The 23,223-nt window shown below is 36.6% G+C and overlaps 1 protein-coding gene across 2 annotated transcripts in view; it reads left to right on the plus strand.

The window, feature by feature from the left end:
* Positions 1–23,223, plus strand: part of TTC29 (tetratricopeptide repeat domain 29) — a 216,321-nt gene that overhangs the window by 75,594 nt on the left and 117,504 nt on the right. For both annotated transcript variants that reach the window (XM_087437240.1, XM_087437241.1), the window contains 2 exons: positions 3,757–3,969; positions 15,187–15,272. In XM_087437240.1, the coding sequence (XP_087293366.1) occupies positions 3,757–3,969; positions 15,187–15,272 (299 nt within the window). The remainder of the gene's footprint in view (positions 1–3,756; positions 3,970–15,186; positions 15,273–23,223) is intronic.

A 23,223-nucleotide genomic window follows, 5' to 3' on the forward strand; every position in this document is an offset into this window, starting at 1 on the left:
CTACCTCCCCTACGTTGCTTTAAAATAGTGCTGATGGGAATTCTCAGTGACCACCTGTGGCAAAATGGTTAAGGAAGAGGAAGTGAAACCATGACTAGCAGGATGTGGCTACAGGTGACGAAGTCTGGGGTACCTGAGGAATTCCAGGTGCCCCCACAGATGTAACTGCATGGTTTAGTTTAAAGTAGAGAATTTAGATGCAGGCTACATAGCTGGTTGTATATCAAATCAAACTCCTTTAGAAAGACCAATCAGGAGCACATCAGGGGCTAATATCTGTGCCTTATGTTAGAGGGTACCAGTGATCACCTGAGCAGAGTCACATAATTATAAACTAGAAGAGACTGGAAATCACATAACTCAACATTTTTCTTGAGAGATTTTTGTCCAGAGAATGTAACTTACTCCAGCTAATATCCCTTACTCTTGGTTTGTTGACTGGTACCTGATGTGCTGGAACCAAGTGGTATGGGTTTTCGGTGATCCTGGGTTTAAATCCTAAATATCTCTTTTTAGCTATTTGAGTCATTTAAACTTTGTAAGCCTCAGTTTCCTCTTTATTATAAAAGTAATAATCATATTTAGTTCATCAGTTTTTGGGAAGTTAAATAAGATAATGTATGGGGGAAAGAAACCTTCCATTGTGGCTATACCCAATAGGCCTTCAGGAAAGAACAGTGCTCTGTTCTCTTTTACTGGAGTGTTTTGGACCAGGCTCCTTCCTCATCTGAGACCTCAAGTAGACTGTTCTGAGAGGTGAACCTTGGCCAGTAATCATGAGGTAAGCGATACATTGATACCAGACCATAAAGCTCTGGCAAAAATCAAACTCAACTGAAAAGACTATTTCCCAATCATTCCAAGACCTTCTTCCGTAGTAGCCAACTGAAACCAATGTCCCCTTACTTTATTCCTGCTTACACAGCCTGTTCAGGATGCTGAATGGCATCAATAACACAGAAGGAGGTCTGGCTTATATGGAACACAAAGACACAGTCCCCACCTTTTCTCCACTCTTCCCCACCTTTACCCCCTTCCCCATTTCCTCCACTTCTCCTTTCCCCACTTTCTACCCTCCCCACCCTTCCCCCATCTCCTCTTTCTGCTCCCACGTAAACCAAATCTTGGACATGGCTGTCAGTTCTCATATTCTATTTACCTCATTATGCCTTACTTGCATCTTATTATAATTAGTTGGGTTATCCAGAACTTCATCTCCTGGCTCTCCTCCTGGAATTCTTAGTGAGTCTGTTATTTTATAACACACCTTTGGACTCTCTTTCCATCTGGTTACGGTGTGTGACCACAGATGCTAGGTCCTTCCTAGCCTCCTTACAGTCCCAATTTTTTCTGGAACTATCTGGTTTACTCACGGTTGCCTGTGTCTACTTTTCCCTATTCACACGGCCAAAGAGAAATATGTATCGGTAGTCTTTGAATAGGTGGATGCTGGATAGAAAAAGAAAAAAAAGAACTCTTGTATACATCTTTCCAGGGATACAGAGCAATACTTTACAGGCAGAAATATAGTTAACAGAGGAAATATAATAAACATATATGTCAGTGCTCATTCAAGTTTTTAAAAAATGAGGGTTGTGGGTATTTGGAGAAAGGTATTTCTGGTGAGAGGTGCTACAGGAGAAAGATGAAAAACTATGCCTGCTTTTGTAGGAGGTAGGAGAAAAACTGTAAGTTAAATGTAAAGCTAGATTTGAGCTGTGAACTTCAACCTTGAATATTTGTAGCGAAGTGAAAAAGGATTGAACATTATTTTTAAAATAGTTTCTATTGTATATTTCTTATTTAAAAAATGTACATATTTTGATGATAGAAATGTTAGAAAATGCTAATAATCAGAGAGAAAAGCAGAAAAGAAACCATCCATCATTCGCATAACACTGATGATATTTTGTAAATGTTTTCTGGTGTTTTCCAATATTTTCACTTATCATAAACGCCTGTCTATGTAATGAAATATTCTTCTATACCATCATATTTATGGCTCTGTAGTCTTTTATCATGTGAAATTTCATAATACAAGGTTATAAATATCTCTGCAGTACACCTTCCCCTCCCTGTATTTACCTTTGCTGATATATCCTCCTTCTGCACAGTGGAGCAAGGGCACAGACTGGCCATGTCTTACTGAACTTTTGTACAGATTATTTGGTGATTATCCACATTTCTTTGTTGTCTTTCTTTGCGAATACTATCCTTATTTATCTGTGCATTCTTTAATATTTTAATACTAATTTTGATAAATTCAATGCAAAAATAGGAGGAAACTATATGCAATACTCCTGGCAGTGGCTACAATATCCTGTAATATCCAACCTGTAATATCCAATGAAACCTACTTGAGGAAATATATTGAGTGTGATACGACCTGCATAGGGTAATTTAATCAGTCATGATAATATTGTTATGAGGACTCAATTATGTTTTTTTGCAGGAAGAGTAAGTTATACTTACAGAAAAAAAAAAACAAATTAATGGCTATGTTTCAATTGGCCTGTTGGATTTTTTAAAAATATTATCACTATGCCAACTGATAACAGTAGCTATGTTTATTGAGCACCTACTCTGTATCAGGTATTAAACATGTATTAACTCATTTCTCACAATAACACCATAAATGTTATACTATAATCCTATTTTGCAGAGGAATTAAACTCAGGCACAGAAAGGGTAGTGATTAGCCTGAGGCTAAACAGCAAAGTGGGCAAAGCTGGGATAGGAACTCAGGCGGTCTGCTTGGAGCCTGCACTCACTTTTAACCACTCCTGTTGGAGTGCTTTTTGAGTTAATTTCAGTTAGGTAACCTCAATACCATAAAAGAATGTTTACATTACAGGATATTGTGAGCATTTTCCACAAGGCAATTCACAAGTAAAATATAATCCACAACATGGGGCTGCAAACTACTCTTCCAGAAATGTCCTTGCTCGTTTCAAGGAATGAAATGACTTAGAGCTAATTTAGAGTTCTGGCTTTGAGAAGATATATTTCAGACTATATCATAAAATATAATCCAGAAAGGCAGTTAAGTTACATTTAATTATTCAAAATTAAACAGAGTCTAGGAATGCCTGCTTGGAAAATTCAGTCAAACTTTGAGAAGTAGTTTAAAGATCCATGATACATGAATTTGAAATTTGTAACAGATGCATCCTTTCTCAAGAACCTGAGTTCTTCTAGAGAATGAGATATTGCTGTCTGTTGAGAAAGCAGTGCAGGATAGTGGTGAGAGCATGGGCTCTGGAATCAGACCACCTGGATCTACTCACCCACTAGACACGCAATCTTGGGCAAAATTCTTAACTTCACTTTCTCTTCTGTAAAATGGAATCATAACAATCCCTATTCCATAGGACTATTTTGAAGATTAAATGAGAAATGCATATAAAGTGCATAGCACAGTGCCTTGCATATATAATGTTAAATAAATGTTAGCTAATATGATTGTTGTTAGTAATTATTACTGGATTTTCACACAATCTCTAAAGATGTGCAATCTTTGTCAATTTCTACCAGCCAAAGTATGTCCCTCTAGCAGGTGTCCATCCAAAATCAATGCTGAATCTGAGGTCCAAATTGAAATAGCTCCTTTCCCAGCTTAAATCCTCTTCATCAGAAATCCTTGACTGTAGTCCACGGTTTTCCCGCCTTTCGTAGTAAAACATAAGATATACACAAAATTTTTGAAAATATGTTCTGGCCTGTGGTTTATATTTATGAATGGCTTTTATTCTTCAGGTCAGCTGCTGGCAGCTGCCGAGCATTATGAAGCATTCCATCAATTGACGCAAGGGCGGATATGGAAGGATGAGACAGGCCGCTTTCTCAACTTGTTGGCCTGTGAGAGTCTCCTGAGGACTTATAGATTACTCTCAGACAAAATGCTGGAAAATAAAGAATACAAACAGGCCATCAGAATTCTAATAAAAGCTTCTGAAATAGCCAAAGAAGGTGGGTGGAAAAAAAAACACTCTCACATCACTTCCTTTAATGGGCAGACACTGCTTCTCCCAAGAGTGAGGTAAAAATCTTCAAGTGTTTGGGTGATTATTTCCTATGAAATGCAAAGACAAATGCCATCAATATACTTTCAGATTTCACCGTAAAACAGAGGTGCCTTACTGCTGACAAGAAGAAATCCATTAGTTTCTTGAAAGCTTTATCTCCAAAATTACAACCCTCTGGGAGTAGTGTTAATAAAACAATGAACCTATAATGAGAAGGTATGGTCATCTGCAAAACTTAAGGGTGTGTGTGTGTGTTGTGTGTGTTGTGTTCTGTGTGTGTATATGTGTGTGTGTTTAAGGTAATATATTTCTTATAATCTGAGAGATCTTTCATTGCCTGTAAATTCCCTATTGTCAGGTAATAGGGAAGACATGATAAATATTTAGTTAGGAGTAACAGGAAAATAGAACCTTAATATATTTTAGACCCTTGCCTGTCAGTATGGCCTTTGGACTGCAAGCATCAGCATCACCAGGAAGCTTGTAAGAAAAGTAGCGTCTCAGGCCCCAGCCCCCACACCTCTGCATCAGAATCTGCAGGTCAGCAAGATCCCCACGTGATTCATATGCGCACTTACAGCAGTAAAAATGCTTTTGTGAGAGCTGATCATATCCTTAATATTCTATATCATTTGCATATGTATAAAATATAAAGAAAAAATTTGGAGCATATACTCATAAGTTTTTACTTTGTGAAATGCAAGGATATTTTATTACCGTATAGTAATTTACTAATAGAGTAGACTTTTCATGAAGACGAAAAAGAAGTTATGCTCTTGAACTGAAGTTTATTGGTGCATGGATATATTTAATCAATTGGTTTATTGAGTAACAGACGGCTTATTTGCGGTAAGCAGGACTGATTTTCTAGGTGTGATTTTGATTTTCTCAAGAGTAAAAGTAAACATCTTAGCTTATTCTCTCTGTTACTTCTTTTAGTAATGTTAGTGGGAATATCCATAGGAAACCACCCGCATTGAAAGATGTATCTCATGGAATGAACTGCATTTGAATGAATGGTGATCTAGTACCTTTCTCAAAGGGGTAAACACTGACGTAAATAATTACCTCTTAGATCAATTTCAGCAGCTGACTTTAGTCATGTGGAATTTCAATGTAAAGTAATGTATCAATTAGGAAAAGGTATTTTACTTTAGGTTCACATTTGCTCAATTGTAAGGTAGTTCACTAGGAAAGGGCGGTTCCTAGGATTTCTTTCAACAGTCAGAGCCTGCCAGGCTGTCTCCTTTCTGAAAGCATCTCTTACCTTCCAAAGAATAGATAAGGAGAACAGGAGAAATCTTACTTCTTATGCTGAAATAATTTTTTAATATCTTTTAAAACTGGTAAATATTTGTCCCTGTATTTTCCATATAAGAAAGTAGATAAAGAGATTGCACAGTATTGTACAGAGCTCTGACAGCAGCTGAAATGCTCTAGGACAAAGCATCCCTTCTTCCTGTTGTCTCCTACTCTGGTCAGGGAGCCTGAAGCAGCAAACTGATGGTTACCTGGGGGAGGCACGCCTCCCACATTGGTTTACATAATATTTAAGGAGTACTGACATCCACTGTGGGCCAACTCCTTAGCTAGGGCACCTTGGTGTAACGCACAAATATAGCACAAGCCATCCAGTGCCTCATGATTCTATTATTCTATTATTTTCATATTTCAGTCATTCATTGGTCTTTAGTATATATAGTCACAAAGTTGTGCAACCATCAACGCTAACTTCATGCTCACTAGAACTCACTCCCCATACCATCCTTCACTGTTTCGCTAGCAAGCGTTGGTCTGCTTTCTGTCTCTATGGATTTATCTATTCTGGATAGCTTATATAAATGGAATCATACAACATGTGTCATTTTGTGTCCAGCCCCTTTCACTTAGCATAATATTTTCAAAGTTCATTCATCTTGTAGCATATATCACTACTTCATTCCTTTTTATGGCCGAATAATATTCCATTTTATGCTTATATCACATTTTCTTTATCCATTCATCAGTTAATGGACATTTATGTTCTTCTTACCTTTTGTCTATTACGAATAGACATACTATGAACATTTGTGTACAAATTTTCAATTCTTTTGTCTCTATACCTGGAAGTGGAATTGCTGAGTCATATGTTAACTCTATGTTTACCTTATTGAAAAGCTGGCAAAGAGTTTTCCAAAGTGGCTGCACCATTTTACATTCGCACCAACAATATATGAGGGTTTTAATTTAGCCACTTCCTCACTAACCCTTGTTACTGTCCATCTTTTTAATTATAGTCATCTTAGTAGTTATAAAGTGGTGTTTTACTGTGTATTTAATTTGTATTTCCCTGTTGGCTAATGATGTTGAGCATCTTTTAATGTGCTTATTGGTCATTTGTATTTCTTCTTTGTAGAAATGTCTATTCAGATTCTTTGCCCATTTTTAATAGGGTTATTTGTCTTTTTTTATTGAGTTCTTAAGTATCCTTTATATATTCTAGATTCAAGTCCTTGATCAGATATACGATTTGAAAATATTGAGTTTTCTTTTCACTTTCTGATAATATCTATTGAAGAATAAGTTTTTGATTTTGATGAAATCCAAACTAATCTACTTTTTCTTTTGTTGTTTGAGTTTTTGGTATTATAACTAAGATGGCTTCCACTAATCCAAGGTCATGAATCTTTACTTCTATATTTTATTCTAAGAGTTTTATAATTTTTTGTGTGTGTGTGAAGATCGGCCCTGAGCCAACATCTGCCAATCCTCCTCTTTTTGCTGAGGAAGACTGGCCCTGGGCTAACATCCATGCCCATCTTCCTCCACTTTATATGGGACGCTGCCACAGCATGGTTGACAAGCAGTGTGTCAATGTGCGCCCGGGATCCGAACTGGCGAACCCTGGGCCGCCGCAGCAGAGTGCGTGCACTTAACCGCTTGTGCCACCGGGCCGGCCCCAAGAGTTTTATAATTTTAACTCCTATATTTTCTATGATCTATTTTTGAGTGTGTGTGTTAAAAACACTGTTCTTCCCCAATAAAATGTCTTGGGACCCTGGTCAAGAATTAATTGACCCTAAGTGTAAGGGTTGTTTTCTGGGCTCTCAGTTCTACTGAGGTGAGCCTATCCTCATTCCACTACTACATATTCTTGATCATTGTAGTTTTGTAGTAAGTTCTGAAATTGTGAAAAGTGAGTCTGCCAGTCTTGTTCTCTTTTTTTAAATATTTTATTGATGTTTTAATAGTTTATAACATTGTGAAATTTTGGGTTGTACATTTTTGTTTGTCTATCACCATATATATGTCTCCCTTCACCCCTTGTGCCCACCCCCTACCCCCATCGCCCCTGGTAACCACAATACAGTTTTCTCTGTCCATGTGTTGGTTTATATTCCACATATGAATGAAATCATATAGTGTTTGTCTTTCTCTTTCTGGCTTATTTCGCTTAACTCAATACCCTCCAGACCCATCCATGTTGTTGCAAATGGGACGATTTTGTCTTTTTTTATCGCTGAGTAGTATTCTATTGTATGTATATACCACGTCTTCTTGATCCAATCATCAGTCGAGGGACACTTAGGTTGCTTCCAAGTCTTGGCTATAGTGAATAATGCTGCAATGAACATAGGGGTGCATAAGCCTCTTTGGATTGTTGATTTCAGTTTTGTTGGATAGATTCCCAGTAATGGGATAGCTGGATCATAGGGTATTTCTATTTTTAATTCTTTGAGGAATCTCCATACTGTTTTCCATAGAGGCTGCACCAGTTTGCATTCCCACCCGCTGTGTATGAGGGTTCCTGTTTCTCCACATCCTCTCCAACATTTGTTGTTTTTTGTCTTGGTGATTATAGCCATTCTAACGGGTGTGAGGTGGTATCTTAGTGTTGTTTTGATTTGCATTTCCCTGGTGATTAGTGATGTCAAACATCTTTTCATGTGCCTATTGGCCATCTGTATATCTTCTTTGGAGAAGTGTCTGTTCATTTCCTCTGCCCATTTTTTGATCAAGTTGTTTTTTTTTGTTGTTGTTCAGTTGTGTGAGTTCTTTATATATTATGGAGATTAACCCCTTGTCAGATATATGTTTTGCAAATATTTTCTCCCAGCTGGTGGGTTGTCTGTTCATCTTGATTCTGGTTTCATTTGTCTTGTAGAAGCTCTTTAATCAGATGAAGTCCCACTTGCTTATTTTCTCTTTAGTTTCCCTAGTCTGGATAGGCATGTCATCGGAAAAGATTCCTTTATGACCAGTGTCAAATAGTGTGTTGCCTATATTTTCTTCTATGAGTTTTATAGTTTCAGGTCTCACCTTCAGGTCTTTGATCCATTTTGAGTTAGTTTTTGTGAATCGCCATAGCAGATGGTCCACTTTCATTCTTTTGCATGTGGCTGTCCAGTTTTCCCAACACCATTTATTGAAGAGACTTTCCTTTCTCCATTGTGTGTGCTTAGCTCCTTTGTCGAAAATTAGCTGTCCATATATGTGTGGTTTTATTTCTGGGCTTTCAATTCTGTTCCATTGATCTGTGTGTCTGTTTTTGTACCAGTGCCATGCTGTTTTGATTACTATTGCTTTGTAGTATGTTTTGAAGTTGGGGATTGTGATGCCTCCAGCTTTGTTCTTTTTTCTTAGGATTGCTTTTGCTATTTGGGGTCTTTTGTTGCCCCATATGAATTTTAGTGTTCTTTTTTCTATTTCCCTGAAGAATGTCATTGGGATTCTGATTGAGATTGCATTGAATCTGTAGATTTCTTTAGGTAATACAGACATTTTAACTATGTTTATTCTTCCAATCCATGTGCATGGGATGTCCTTCCATTTCTTTATGTCATCATTGATTTCTTTCAATAGTGTCTTGTAGTTTTCATTGTATAGGTCTTCCACCTCCTTGGTAAGATTTATTCCTAGATATTTTATTCCTTTTGATGCAATTGTAAATGATATTATCTTTTTGAGTTCTCTTTCTGTTAGTTCATTGTTAGCATACAGAAATGCAACTGATTTTTGTAGATTGATTTTGTACCCTGCGACTTTGCTGTAGTTGTTGATTATTTCTAATAGTTTTCCAACTGATTCTTTAGGGTTTTCTGTATATAAAATCATGTCATCTGCAAATAGTGAGAGTTTCACCTCTTCATTGCCTATTTGGATTCCTTTTATTCCTTTTTCTTGCCTAATTGCTCTGGCCAAAACCTCCAGTACTATGTTGAATAAGAGTGGTGAGAGTGGGTAGCCCTGCCTCGTTCCTGTTCTCAGAGGAATGGCTTTCAGTCTTTCCCCATTGAGTATCATGTTGGTTGTGGGTTTGTCATAAATAGCCTTTATTATGTTGAGGTACTTTCCTTCTATACCCATTTTGTTGAGAGTTTTTATCATAAATGGATGTTGTATCTTGTCAAATGCCTTCTCTGCATCTATTGAGATGACCATGTGGTTTTTATTCTTTGTTTTCTTGATGTGGTGTAGCACGTTGATTGATTTGCGGATGTTGAACCATCCCTGCGTCCCTGGTATAAATCCCACTTGATCATGGTGTATGATCTTTTTAATGTATTGCTGTATTCGGTTTGCCAATATTTTGTTGAGGATTTTTGCATCTATGTTCATCAGCGATATTGGCCTGTAATTTTCCTTCTTTGTATTGTCTTTGTCTGGCTTTGGTATCAGGGTGATGTTGGCCTCGTAGAATGAGTTAGGAAGTGTTCCATCTTCCTCTATTTTTTGGAATAGTTTGAGAAGGATGGGTATTAAATCTTCTTTGAATGTTTGGTAAAATTCACCGGAGAAGCGATCTGGTCCTGGACTTTTATTTTTTGGGAGGTTTTTGATTACTATTCCAATATCATTACTTGTGATTGGTCTATTCAGATTCTCCATTTCTTCTTGGTTCGGTTTTGGGAGGTTGTATGAGTCTAAGAATTTATCCATTTCTTCTAGATTGTCCAATTTGTTGGCACATAATTTCTCATAGTATTCTCTTATAATCTTTTGTATTTCCGTGGTATCCATTGTAATTTCTCCTCTTTCATTTCTAATTTTATTTACTTGAGTCTTTTCTCTTCTTTTCTTAGTAAGTCTGGTTAAGGGTTTGTCAATTTTGTTTATCTTCTCAAAGAACCAACTCTTTGTTTCATTAATCCTTTCTACTGTTTTTTTTTGTCTCAATTTCATTTATTTCTGCTCTGATTTTTATTATTTCTCTCCTTCTGCTGACTTTGGGCTTTGTTTGTTCTTCTTTTTCTAGTTCTGTTAGGTGTAATTTAAGGTTGCTTATTTGGCTTTTTCTTGTTTGTTAAGGTGGGCTTGTATCGCTGTGAGTTTCCCTCTCAGGCTCACTCTTGCTGCATCCCATATGATTTGGTATGGCATATTTTCATTTTTGTTTGTTTCCAGATAGTTTTTGATTTCTCCTTTAATTTCATCAATGATCCATTGGTTGTTCAGTAGCATGTTGTTTAATCTCCATATTTTTGTCACTTTCCCAGTTTTTTTTTTCGTGGTTGATTTTCAGTTTCATAGCATTATGGTCTGAAAAAATGCTTGTTATGATTTCAATCTTCTTAAATTTATTGAGGCTTGCTTTGTTTCCCAACATATGGTCTATCCTTGAGAATGTTCCATGTGCACTTGAGAAGAATGTGCAGTCAGCTGTTTTGGGATGGAGTGCTCTGTATATGTCTATTAGGTCCATCTCGTCCAGTTTTTCATTTAAGTCCACTGTTTCTTTATTGACTTTTTGTCTGGATGATCTATCCGTTGATGTAAGTGGGGTATTAAGATCCCCTACTATTATTGTGGTGTTGTTAATGTCTCCTTTTAGGTTTGTTAATAGTTGCTTTATGTACTTTGGTGCTCCTATGTTGGGTGTGTATATATTTATAAGTGATAAGTCTTCTTGGTGGAGTGTCCCTTCAGTCTTGTTCTTTTTCAAGATTGCTTTGGCTATTCTGCATTGCTTTCATTTCCACATGAATTTTAGGATAAATTTGTCCATTTATGCAAAAAAGACACCTGGGATTTTCATAGGGATTGCATTGAATCTGTCAAACAATTGGGTTAAAATTGCTATCTTAACACTAAATCTTCCAATCCATGAATATGGATTATCTGTTTCATATTATATAATTTCTTTCAGTGTTGTTTTGTAGTTGTCAGTGTACACATTTTGCCCTTCTTTCGTTAAATTTATTTATAATATTTTATTCTTTTTGATGCTATTGGAATTTTTTCTTTCATTTTCAGATTGTTCATTGCTTGTGTGTAGAAATAAAATTGACTTTTGTATATTGGCCTTGTGTCTTTCAACCTTGCTAAACTTATTTATTAGCTTTCATGGATTTTTCAGAATCTTTAGGATTTTCTATATATAATATCATGTCATCTGCAAATATAGTTTTACTTCTTCGTTTCTGATCTTGATGCTGAAGGGTGACAGAAGATGCCGTTCCAAAAACCACTTTGGCGTAAGGGGTATTTTGAGCAAAGGCACTTGAAAAACAACAGATGCAAGAAGGGCATTCTAATCTCCCTTTTTATTCCTGAAAACAGGAGATAAAAACTGCCATGTGAAAGATGCCCTCCCTGTACCACGAGAAAAGAAAGATTCTTTGATGGGGAGTCAAAGCTAAGAAAATTCTGTACAAACAGACCTTGTTAAAATATTCTTTATCTTCCTTTAACCTCCCTGCATTGTTTAGTTACTTTTTTGCCACTGTCTCTCTTTGTTCAACCCAATATTAAAGCATGTTGGTTTTGCAATTTCTTTGGCTCTTCATTCCTTATGAAAGCTTGGTGTCACCTATAAGTTATGTAAATTTGTGTGCTTTTCTCCTGCTAATCTGTTTTACGTCAATTTAATTCTCAAGCCCAGCTGAAAAAACCTAAGATAGAGGTAAAAGTTTGCCTCCCCTACAGTGCCTTTTCTTTTTCTCACCGATTTGCACTGGCTAGAACCTGCAGTACAGTGTTAAACAGAATTGGTGCCGGGTACACCTTTGTCTTCTTCCTGATCTTAGGGTGAAAGCTTTAGTCTTTCACCATAAGTATAACATTAGCTGTGGGTTTTTTGTAGATACTCTTTAACAGATTAAGTTCCCTTCTATTTCGAGTTTTTTTGAGGATTTTTATCATGAAAAGGGATTGGATTTTGTTAAATGCTTTTTATATGTCTGTTGAGATGATCATGTGGTTTTTGTCCTCTCTCTTAATATGGTATATTACATTGATTTAGTTGCATATGTTGAACCAACGTTGCAATTCCAGGGATAAATCCCACTTGATCATGGTCTATAATCTTTTCTTTGTGCTACTGGATTTGCTTTGCTAATGTTTTGTTGGTTTTTTAAATGTCTATATTAGTAAGGGATATTGGTTTTTAGTTTTCTTTTCTTGTGATGTCTTTGTCTGGTTTGATGTCAGAATAATACTAGCCTCATAGAATTCTTTGGCAAGTGTTTTCTCCTGATTTTTGGAAGAGTTTGTGAAGAATTGGTGTTGATTATTCTTTAAATATTTGATAGAATTCACCAGTGTAGACCTCTGGGCCTGGGCTTTTCTTTGTGGAAAATATTTTGACTACTAATTCAATTTCTTTACTTATTGTGGATCTATTCGGATTTTCTATTTCTTGAGTTAATTTTAGTAAGTTTATGTCTTTCTAGCGATCTGTCCGTTTCATCTAATATGTACAACTGTACATAACATTCCTTTATAATCCTTTTTATTTCTGTATGGTCTGTAGTGATTTCCCTGCTTTCATTCCTGATTTTAGTAATTTGAGAGTTCTCTCTTTTTTTTTCTTGTTCAGTCTAGCTAAAGGTTTGTCAATTTTGTTGACCTTTTCAATGAAACAACTTTTGGCTTTGTTGATTTTCTCTATTGTTTTTCTATTCTCTGTTTCATTTATTTCCACTCTAGTCTTTATTCCACTCTGTAACCCCACTCAGCACTCCCAATTGTGCTCACCCTGCTCTATTTTTTCCCCAGAGTACTTATCACTATCCACATAATTACCACATAATTTATTGTGTTTATTGTTTATTTTGTGTCTCTTCCTGTGTCTGTCCTCTAAAATGTAAGCTCCCCAGGGACAGGGAATTTGTCTGGTTAATTTACTGATGTATTCCAAGTGCTTAGAGCTGTGCCTGGCACAGAACAGGTCCTCAATAAATATTCTTTGAATAAATGAGTGAATGTATATATGTGAGCCAAATAACAAGTCAAAGTTTTAGGGCACATTTTAATGAAACATGTGAGTTACTCCCAAGTAAGTTGTCTCTATCATCCCTGCCACCTGTGATGACCCCCTCTTTAGATTCTCTGGTGGACATACTAGTATAAGAATGGATAATTTAGGTCTTGAAAATAAAAACATAGTATTTTCTTTAAGATAAGTGATTATTGATTTGGGTAGCAAAGCTAATATTACTTTAACCTACTCAAGTAAACTACAGACTATAAATAGCATTTTGCCCTTTTTTTCTTAAGTATATGTGTAGGTCAACTTTAATAGTGCTGACATTTTCCTCCACTATTTTGTTGCTTTCATTTTATCTTCACTTTGTCTCAAATAGTAAGCAGGAAAAGTTCTCATGCTTACATCCTATTTTAAAACTAATATTTGGTGTGATCTGACTCAGTCAGTTGGCTGCCTTAAGATCTTTCTATCAACAAGGATAGATTTTTCTTTCTCTCCTCCTCTTTGCTGGGATGCCCTTTACATAAAATTAGATGCAAATGATGAGTCAGCACACGCCATTGTTAGTGTTTTAACACAGTAACATGATTTAACAATCAAGTACAAATCACGTATAACCAACTTTTAATTATCCAAGAGGCAACTTTCCTTCATAGCCTCTTCCTTCTACCCCATCTTTCCCTTCTCTAGTCCCACCCATACCCCAGCCCTCAAAACCTATAGCAGAGAAAAAGTTAGGGCCCAGCTGAGTTATAAGAGTTAAAATTCCCCGACCTGGATCCCTTGCACCATCAACTCTGCTGAAGTGAGATCTTGAGAATATAATTCTCTGCAATTGGTGAAATTGCTAGAGAAGAAAAAAAATACTGTCACTGGCATTTGGCATTCTGTTCTCTTGCAGTCTTCCAATTGAGCCACTGCTTCACGAGTGGTAATTCAGTGAGTGAGTGGTGACAGTGAATGCAGCAGAGAGAATTGGGAGCTCCTGCTGAGATCCATCATGGTTGAAATGCAGAGTTCAGAAACCTAAGGATATTTACTTTCCAAAGATCAAAAATGAGGATGGATCTGTCAGCATTTGCATTACCCAGGAGTTAGGTAACATTGAAAGTCAAAGAATTCCAAAAGTAGGAATAGGATAGTATTCTTTCTAAAAATAAGAACCTTTAATGGTTCTTGTAAGTATATTAGATTTATATGTTATGTTTAGCATATTAAAGGTAAATAAATCATGGATTTATTAGATGATATGATGTATGTCTTGTTGAACCACATGTTACAGGTATACACATTTTGCTTTTGGAAAGAAGAATTTGATAATTCCTGGAATAAAACACATTACACAGAAATTAGAAATTAAATTCCTTGTGAAAAGATGATGAAAAGCATTACCATTCATTAGCATAGAAAAATATGTTTGGATTTCAAAATATGCCTGGAATTTTGTACCAAGGAACCAAGCTCTGTCAGTCATTCTCACCTAAGTTTTAACCAATAACTTTAAATTGAACCTAATCAAAACAATAATTTCTTAATTTGCTAATTATCTTCCCTATTAGAGACTTAGCTGAATGTCAGTCTGTTTGTGAATGTGTGTTTGTGCACCATGTAAGGTTAATACCTTTTACAAATATTCCGTGTATGTAGTAGCAGCTATGCTGGATGACTATAGGTCTTTACATGGTGGACCAGTACAGAAATTATATATGAATGTTAAGATAATAATACTGGGCTGTGTATGTAGAGGGAAAATCTTCATATTTATACTGCTAATGTACCTTACTCTAACATCTGTGATCCAGGTAAACTGTATTAACATCAGTCTTTTTTATCAGTACACAGTTAGGTTTCAGGGATTGTTGATAAATCTGTATACTTTGTTATAATAACTTTCTTAAAAAGCAAAAGATTCTGTTCATTGTAATAAATCAATTTCTTTAATGCCATAGTAATTTTTCTACATTTTCACTTCAGGAAATGACAAGAAGATGGAAAGAGAAGCTTACTATTACTTGGGCCTAGCACACTTGGCTGCTGGAGAGTATGAAACAGCATTAACAGTAAGTTGAAGTAAACTTTTAATTGTTGCCATTTTTAAAATTTTTGTTTTATTATATTTATTTTATTGTATTGTATCTTGTTATAAGGCCAACAGAAATGAGGTGGGATGTCCGTGTACCTATTTATAGAAACTAAAGCAAAATAGCAATATTCTAGAAGCATAAAAAAGTTGATTTTATTATTTATAGAAGGTAGTATATAGTCAATTACCATGAAGTGCTTTAGGATATATGAAAGTTAAATATATGGAGTAGTGTGACCCTCTACACTCCCATATCACCAGGGACAAGAGGAAATGGGTTTAAATGGCAATGAAAAGTAAATAGTAAAAAAAAAAAAAAATTTACACTAAACTTATAATATGATTTGAGAAAATTTGCTTAGAAAAGATTGTGGTTATTAAGCAGTAGAGTGAATTGCATTGCTATGGACCTTTAGTCGGAGGGGCGAGGAGGGGAGAGGGCAGCAGAGGTGGAGGGCATTGTTAGTCCCAGTCTGAGAACTAGCTGCTTCATGATAAAAATCAGTGTTTGCCTATTTTATGACCTGGCCTGCTGTGTTTGGCTAAAAAACAATCAAAAAAATATCAAGAGCTATTTTTTCTGTATTATAACTGAAATCATTTTTCTTTCATTCTTCTCTTACCTCTAATATATTTCAAGTGTAACTTCCTATTTCATTTCACATCTCTTGTAATAGTCCTATTTGGTATACAGTATTGGCTTTATTTTCGGCTTTGAGGAGCTCTTATTTGCTTTTTTCGATAGTCATACTAAGTAGGATTCCTGTATTTAGGCTAGATGTTTTTCTCTATCACCCTTAAAATTGGGTCATCATAGGAAATTTAGGTTTTCCTAGATGACTCTTGTGCTTAGTATTTTTCAGTTAATGTTATACATTCAGCAAACTGTGTTCCAGGTAGTTTGGGGCCAACAAGATACACACTTCCCTCTAGGAGCTAATTTAATGAGGATGACCAACTTGTAAACATAATTATAATTCAAAGCAGGATGGACAGGGGTTTTCTGAGTGCAGAGGGAAGAGTGGTTGGTTCAAACCCTGGAGATCAGGGAGATTGCACAGCTTTTGAAGGGCAGGATTTATACAGGCAGAAAGTGTGAGAGTCGAGGATGATAGAACATTAGACACACACACACACTCAATATGCACATACTCAGTGTGCTTGAGAAGCAATGAATTGTCAGGTGCAAAATAAGATACAGCATGAGTTCAAGTTGGAAAATTAGATGAAAACTAGCTTATAGATTCTTTCTCTCTCTTTAACGGGCAATGCAAGCACATGGCAAAATAAATTCAAACAAAACAGTGGAGTTTACAATGAAAAATAAATCTTCCTTCCACCCCTACACTCAATCTCACAGTTCTTTTCTCAAAGGCAAATACAGTTACAAGTTTCTCGTTTATCCTTCCAAAAATATTCACATATATGCATAGCATATAAGTGCATATACTTATGTCTCCTTTTGTTGTTTACAAAATGGTAGCATTTTATGCATACTATTCTGCACCTTGAGTTAGCTTCTTCCATACTAATGTATATAGATATGCCTCATTTTAAAAGGGCATCGTGGTATCCCATGATATAGTTATAGCATAATGGATTTAACCATTTCCTATTGGTGGGTTATTTCCAATCAATTTTTATTGTAAAGGGTGTAGCAGTGAATAGCTTTGTGCCCAAGTGAGAGATGATCTACAGAATAAATTCCTAGAGATGGAAATGCTGGGTCAGAGAGGAGATGAATTTATGTTTTTATTTTTATTTCTAAACTTCCCTTCAAAGAAGCTTCACCGGTTTACATTTCTACAATAAAGGAAGGTGCCTGCTTCCTCAGGAGCTATTTATGTGTTTAGGAAATGAGGCATATGTGTTATAAATATTTTTCCAGGCCATTGTTTTTGATCTTGTTTATGAAATTTTTCCATGCTGAACTTTTAGATAAATTTGTGGCCAAATTTATCAATCTCTTCTTGCATGACTACAGGACATTCTTAGAAAGGCTACCCTCATTCCAAGATTATTTTTTTAATCTTTGGAGGGTGGAGGGTCTTGCATGCTTTGTTGAGGAGTGTGAGGCTCATTTTTTAAGCAATTGGAATTTTTGATGACTTTAGGTGAGGCTGATCTCATTAATTTATTGACAGTTATTTATTGAGCACCTTCTATATGACAGACATCATGCCAGGCACTGGATCTGATCTATAATTTTGGAAGATAACACTAGTGATGTAGAATATTCTAGTAATGAATGAGTTGAAACAGCGATATTTGGCATCCCAGTGACAGATTTCTTGAAACTGTTATTCCTTTCAGAAAAGTCTGAAATTGTTTTTCTGGAAGTAAAGAAGCCATAAACCAAATGTGAATCTCATGTTCATATTAACTGTGTGACCTTGGGCAAGTCCCTTAAACTTTCTAAGTCTCAATGGCCTCATCTATGCAGTGGGATTAATAACTTACTTGTTAGGGTGTAGTGTGTTGAATGCTGGCCTCAAAAAAGAGGCCAATTCCTAATCCCTGGAACCTGTGAATGTTACCCTATTTAGAGAAGGGGTCTTTGCAGATGTGATTAAGGATCTTGAGATGAGGTGATCATCCTGGATTATCTGGGTGGGCTCCAAATCCAGTGACAAGGGTCCTGATAAGAAAAAGGCAGAAGGAGATTTGAAACAGACAGAAGACAAGAAGACACACACACACACACACACACAGAGAAGCCCATGTGAAGATGGAGGTAGAGACTGGAGCGATGCAGCCACAAGTCAAGAAATGCCTGGAGCCACCAGAAGCTGGAAGAGGCAGGGAAGGATCCTCCCCCAGAGCCTTGGGAAGGAACATGGCCTTGCTGATATCTTGATTTCAGACTTCCAGACTTCAAAACTGTGAGAGAATCAATTCCCTGTATTTTAAGCTATTTAGTTTGTGGTAATTTGTTACATCAATTTTAGGAAACTAATATATAGGGTGATCAGAAGAGATAATTTATATAAAGTTTTAAAAGAGTACCTGCTTGCTATGGAATAAACCTTTGATAATTATTAGCTTTTATTATTTATACATTAACCAAAGTCTCTGGGCTTTATTAGTAGCAGTGAAGATGGAAGGAAGTAGATTCAAAAGTTCTTAAGGACTCAGTAATAGACTAAATATGGGAGGTGAGGGGGACAGAAGTGTCTAGATGGGTCCTAGGTTCCTGGCTGTGGAACTGGATGGATGCTGTTGTCATTTACTGAGGTAGGGAATGCTAAAGGACACCCAGGCTTTGGGGGAAATGAGGAGTTCAGTTTTGAACATGTTGAGGAATTTTTGAGATAGCCAAGGAGAGATCAAATAGACAGGGGTCTGGAAGAGGAAGTCTTCAAGAAGAAGTCTAGATTGGGGATACTGTATAAATTTGTAAGTTTCAGCACACTGAAGCTGTGAATTGGAGGAGATTTCCTAGAGAGTTGATAGCAATGAATGAAAAAGGGCTAGGGCCAAGCCGAGTGAAGGAAGTACAAAGGAGATTAAGCAGAGGTATCCAGGAATAGGAGATTGCATATAAGCCAAGGAAATTGGGCATGTCTAAAATACAGAAATAGGCAAACTCCTTCTGCCTCCTATCCCAGGTTTTGGCCTGAAATGAGAGAGCTTCTTGCAGATATTTCCAGTAAGAACTCAACCTTCTCCCCCAGGCACGTACCTCGGTTAGAGTCAGGGTTAGTTAATTCTTGTCATTTAATTCTCCAGCCAGGGTGGGGGCTTTGGGAAAACGTGCAGGCCATGTTCGAGGCCCGGGCTCCCTGCTACCATCATGAGTGGCCTTTGCAGTTGGAAAGAACCAGGGGCTGTCTTCAGAGCCCAGGTGTTGCTTGTGGCAGAATGTTGTTGCCTTTTTGGAACACAGCTCACCCAGAATTGAGCACTTGCAGGAACCAAGCATAAGATTTGGGCCATACCCATGGGCAGAGTTCCAGGGCCAGTAAAGGATCTGTTGTCAGGTCTGGATACAAGATGCCGAGAGCAAAGTTGAGAAGGCATCAGATTCACAGCTGTAAAACAGGAGGCAGGGAACAGGTATCAAGGAATCACCATGGAATGGGGAGTTGGGGCTGGGGTGTGGCTGGAGTGGAGAACGGATGCTAAATAGTTGTACATGATTCGGGGAATGGAAGTCTTCCAGCTCAGGCTGGTTTTCGATGGTAGCAGTTTTTGCTGTTGCCCTGAAATCGATTCCCACAAAACCTGGCATCGTCCTTTGATTTCAGATTGAAGGCCATGTCTTTTCATTCTTGCTGGTGTCTTAACGTTAGTCCCTTTTCCCTGCTTCCTTCCAGAGATAAAAGGATGTTCTTCAGATTTTCATCTGAATCTCTTTTCCCTTTTTTTTCCTGGACCTGGTGAAGGTGATCATGTTACATAAGTGATCTATTATCTGTTTGCAAACTACAGCATATCCTTCCATCTGCAGTCTCTCTCCATCCGACAGCAATGCTTCTAGTTCACAAGATGTCTATTAGAAACCCACAACAGGACAGAGCACTCCTTTAGTTAGTGAATATATTGTAAAAAATTATATAATCAATTAGTAAATAGGATTGATTTCCTGATTGACTGATTGATTAGATATCTGCCCTTTTATCTAATCACAAAGTAAAAATTAAACACATAGAACAAGAGGTTTTCTTTTGAAAGCCTCTTTTAACCCATTTTCCCACCCTGCGCAGTATTACCAAGACTATCTTAATCTATTTTCAAGCAGTCATGGTGTTTCTTTCACAGTGTGGCTGTGGAGAGGGGTAAGAATGCCCAGAAATCAGCTTTGTCATGTTGGAGCCAGTATGAGACAGCGTATGGTTATATTTAGCATTTCCCTTCCCTTTTCATATTCAGTCCATCTTTATTCTTGTCATCAATTCCATACACTGGTTTTATTCTCTCACTTGTCTTTTAAGTTTATAATTTGGAATATTTTCAGATTTTCAGTATCTTGCTTCTAGATTCAACCTCTACTTCTCACAAGGTTCTCCCTTCCAATAATGTTGTCCATATGTGAAAAGATTTTTACATGATTTTTTCAAAGAAACCTGGCTTAGAGAAACCTGTCACAAGTCAATATTCCTAATTAGTAGTTCTGATGATCTGAAACAGAAAGAATTTTGAAATTTTGCTAATGTATCTTAATTTAAAGGCTTTAATTTATTAATAAATGATTAGTACATATAATCAAAGAATATGTTGACAAGTATATGAATGAAGTTTGTTCATCTCTTTCTTGCTGATAAAGAGTTCTTTACTGAATGACAAAATAGAGCTAAACTAAAAACAAATAATGGATTTCTTTAGGGCTGAAATAGCTACTAATGAGGAAAGGTATTTGGTGAAGGGAAGCCATGGTGACTCTAATAAACCTGCGCAGGAGGTCATAGACACCCTGACATTTAAAGAGGAGAATGCTACCTGCATATATTAGGTGCTGAGAAAAGAAATAGTAACTCCCTTTGGCCATCATCAATTTAGACCTGTAAATGTTCTAAGTAGAGTAAATTCTGAATTTTAGAAGGTAAGTGTATCTTATGAAGTTCTAAGATTTCAAAGAGAAAAATATTTTACAAAAAATCACATTCAAGGCTTTTTGCAAAGTTGGACCAGCTTCCACAATCAAATATTGCGACCATAAAACTATTTTGAAAGGAAGAGCCTCCCCTATCGCTTTGTTTTTATGCATGAATTTTCTTCCTCTCTAAATACAGACGGTCCCAACTTACAATGGTTCGAATTACGGGTTTTCGACTTTAGGATGGTGTGAAAGTGATACCCATTCAGTGGAAACCATACCTTGAATTTTGAATTTTGATCTTACCCAGGCTAGCCGGTTGCTATACGATACTCCCTCGTGATGCTGGGCAGTGGCTGCTAGCTGCAGCTCCCAGTCAGCCACGCGATCACAAGGGCAAACAACTGATACACTTACAACCATTCTGTCCCTATCCAACCATGCTGTTTTTCACTTTCAGTACAGTATTCAATAAGTTACATGAGATATTCAACACTTTATTATAAAGTGGGCTTTGTGTTAGGTGATTTTGCCCAACTGTAGGCTAATGTAAGTGTTCTAAGCACGTTTAAGGTAGGCTAGGCTAAGCTATGATGTTCGGTAGGCTAGGTGTATTAAATGCATTTTCAATTTAAGATATTTTCAACTTACATGGGTTTATCAGGACATAACCCTGTCGTAAGTTGAGGAATACCTGTACTCCATCCCACTTAGTTATTTTAGGAATACCAACTTTACTCAATTTTCACTACATTCAGTTAATTATTTGCTTCCTATTATTTAGCAATAATGTAGCCTATCAAAAATTATACTATGAAAGCAAAATTCATCATATTGATATTTCATTTGCTTTTCTAGTACAAGATTTATCATATGTACTATTATTTAATTATTCCATATACAAAAGAGTAGCTATCTCTATGTTTGCATACATATCAGCATCTTTATAATAGCTTAGAATGCTTCTAACATTGGAGTTAGCTTGTATACGTAGTTAACCTAAGTCTAGCCTCATCAACAGCGTCCCATAGAAAATGCAAATAAATAATGTATCAGAAAAAATTGTTACACTAATATTCTAGCAACCCATGGATTGTTGATAAATATTAACAACGGAGGATACGGATCATATTTGTAAAATAATATATTCTTAGAGTTTCACTAAGTAATTGTAATTAAATTTTATTTATTCTTTCAACTCAATAGATGCAAACAAAGATAAAGCCATTATATATCAGAAGGCATATCTAACAGAGTGAGTTATTTGATTTATATTGTTTAGCTGGCAGAAAATTTGGGGGAGATGATTCTTACAGTTCTTTTCTCTATTTAGTTTGTTACCTTCTCCCTTAAAAGTCACTCCACCCTTGATAGCAGTGGGCTCTCAACCCAAATGATAATCTAGCTGACATACAGATGCCTTGGCAGATTCCACAGTAACGTGTATAAAACAAGTTTTCCTTTTGGTCACTTTTATCAGTGAAGACTTTTATCTACCACTGAAACCATTATGCAACCCCAATAAATCTGAGTTCTTCACGGCTCACTCTCTGTATGATATCATATTAAAAGAAAGAAATCCAGCAAGCTAAAAGAAAAATAATTTCAATTTCTACTTACTTGTCCTCAAAGAACAGTAAAAGAGATAAAATTCTTAATGCATAGCAACATTATTTTTTTAGAATCCTCTCTCCTTCAAGTTTTTAAATTTTTCAATTTGTCTATCTCAATGATATTCTGAAGCCTATATTTTCATGTCACTCCCTAAACCCCAAAGTTCTCTGCTGTATTCCACTCACATGGTTAATCACTCCTCTCCCTTCCCTCTCTCCTTCTGCCTCCTCTTCTCTCTCAGGTCAAGAAATCATGGCTCTTTTCAACTTCTGACATCCCTACTCTCCTTCCAAATTTCTGACTCTGATCTGCATAATAAAACCCAGTAGGGGTGGGAGTGGTATGGGGGTGGAAAGAAGAAATGCCAAGTAGGCCCTGCCAGAGTTGGAGGCCAGGAAAGGAAAGGAACCAAATACTCCTGCATTAATCATTTTTGATTCTCTTGCACCATATGTGACAGATTCTTGAAGACTACATGTCAGAAGAAAAAAAATAGAAAGAAAGGATAATAAAAGGTGAGAGAGGGAAAGAAAGTAAAGAAGCCAAGGCAAAGGAGAGATGGAGAAGGAGGCTACCTGAGGCTCTATCTTCATTTAGGTCATTCGTGCATTATTTCAAGTGCTTCAGTCCTACGTTTGCAGTATGATGATATGATAAATCTCTCTGATGGACCCAACCTACTAATGTATGCAGTCTCACTCAGTTTGTCCATGAGCGCCATTGCTTCTCTGCATTTGCACTTGCATGCTTTCCTGTCTTCTTGCGGCTCTGTGCAAAT

The sequence above is a fragment of the Ceratotherium simum genome, chromosome 12, assembly GCF_057802395.1.
Source record: "Ceratotherium simum simum isolate JZ-2026a chromosome 12, ASM5780239v1, whole genome shotgun sequence".
NCBI lineage: Eukaryota > Metazoa > Chordata > Mammalia > Perissodactyla > Rhinocerotidae > Ceratotherium > Ceratotherium simum.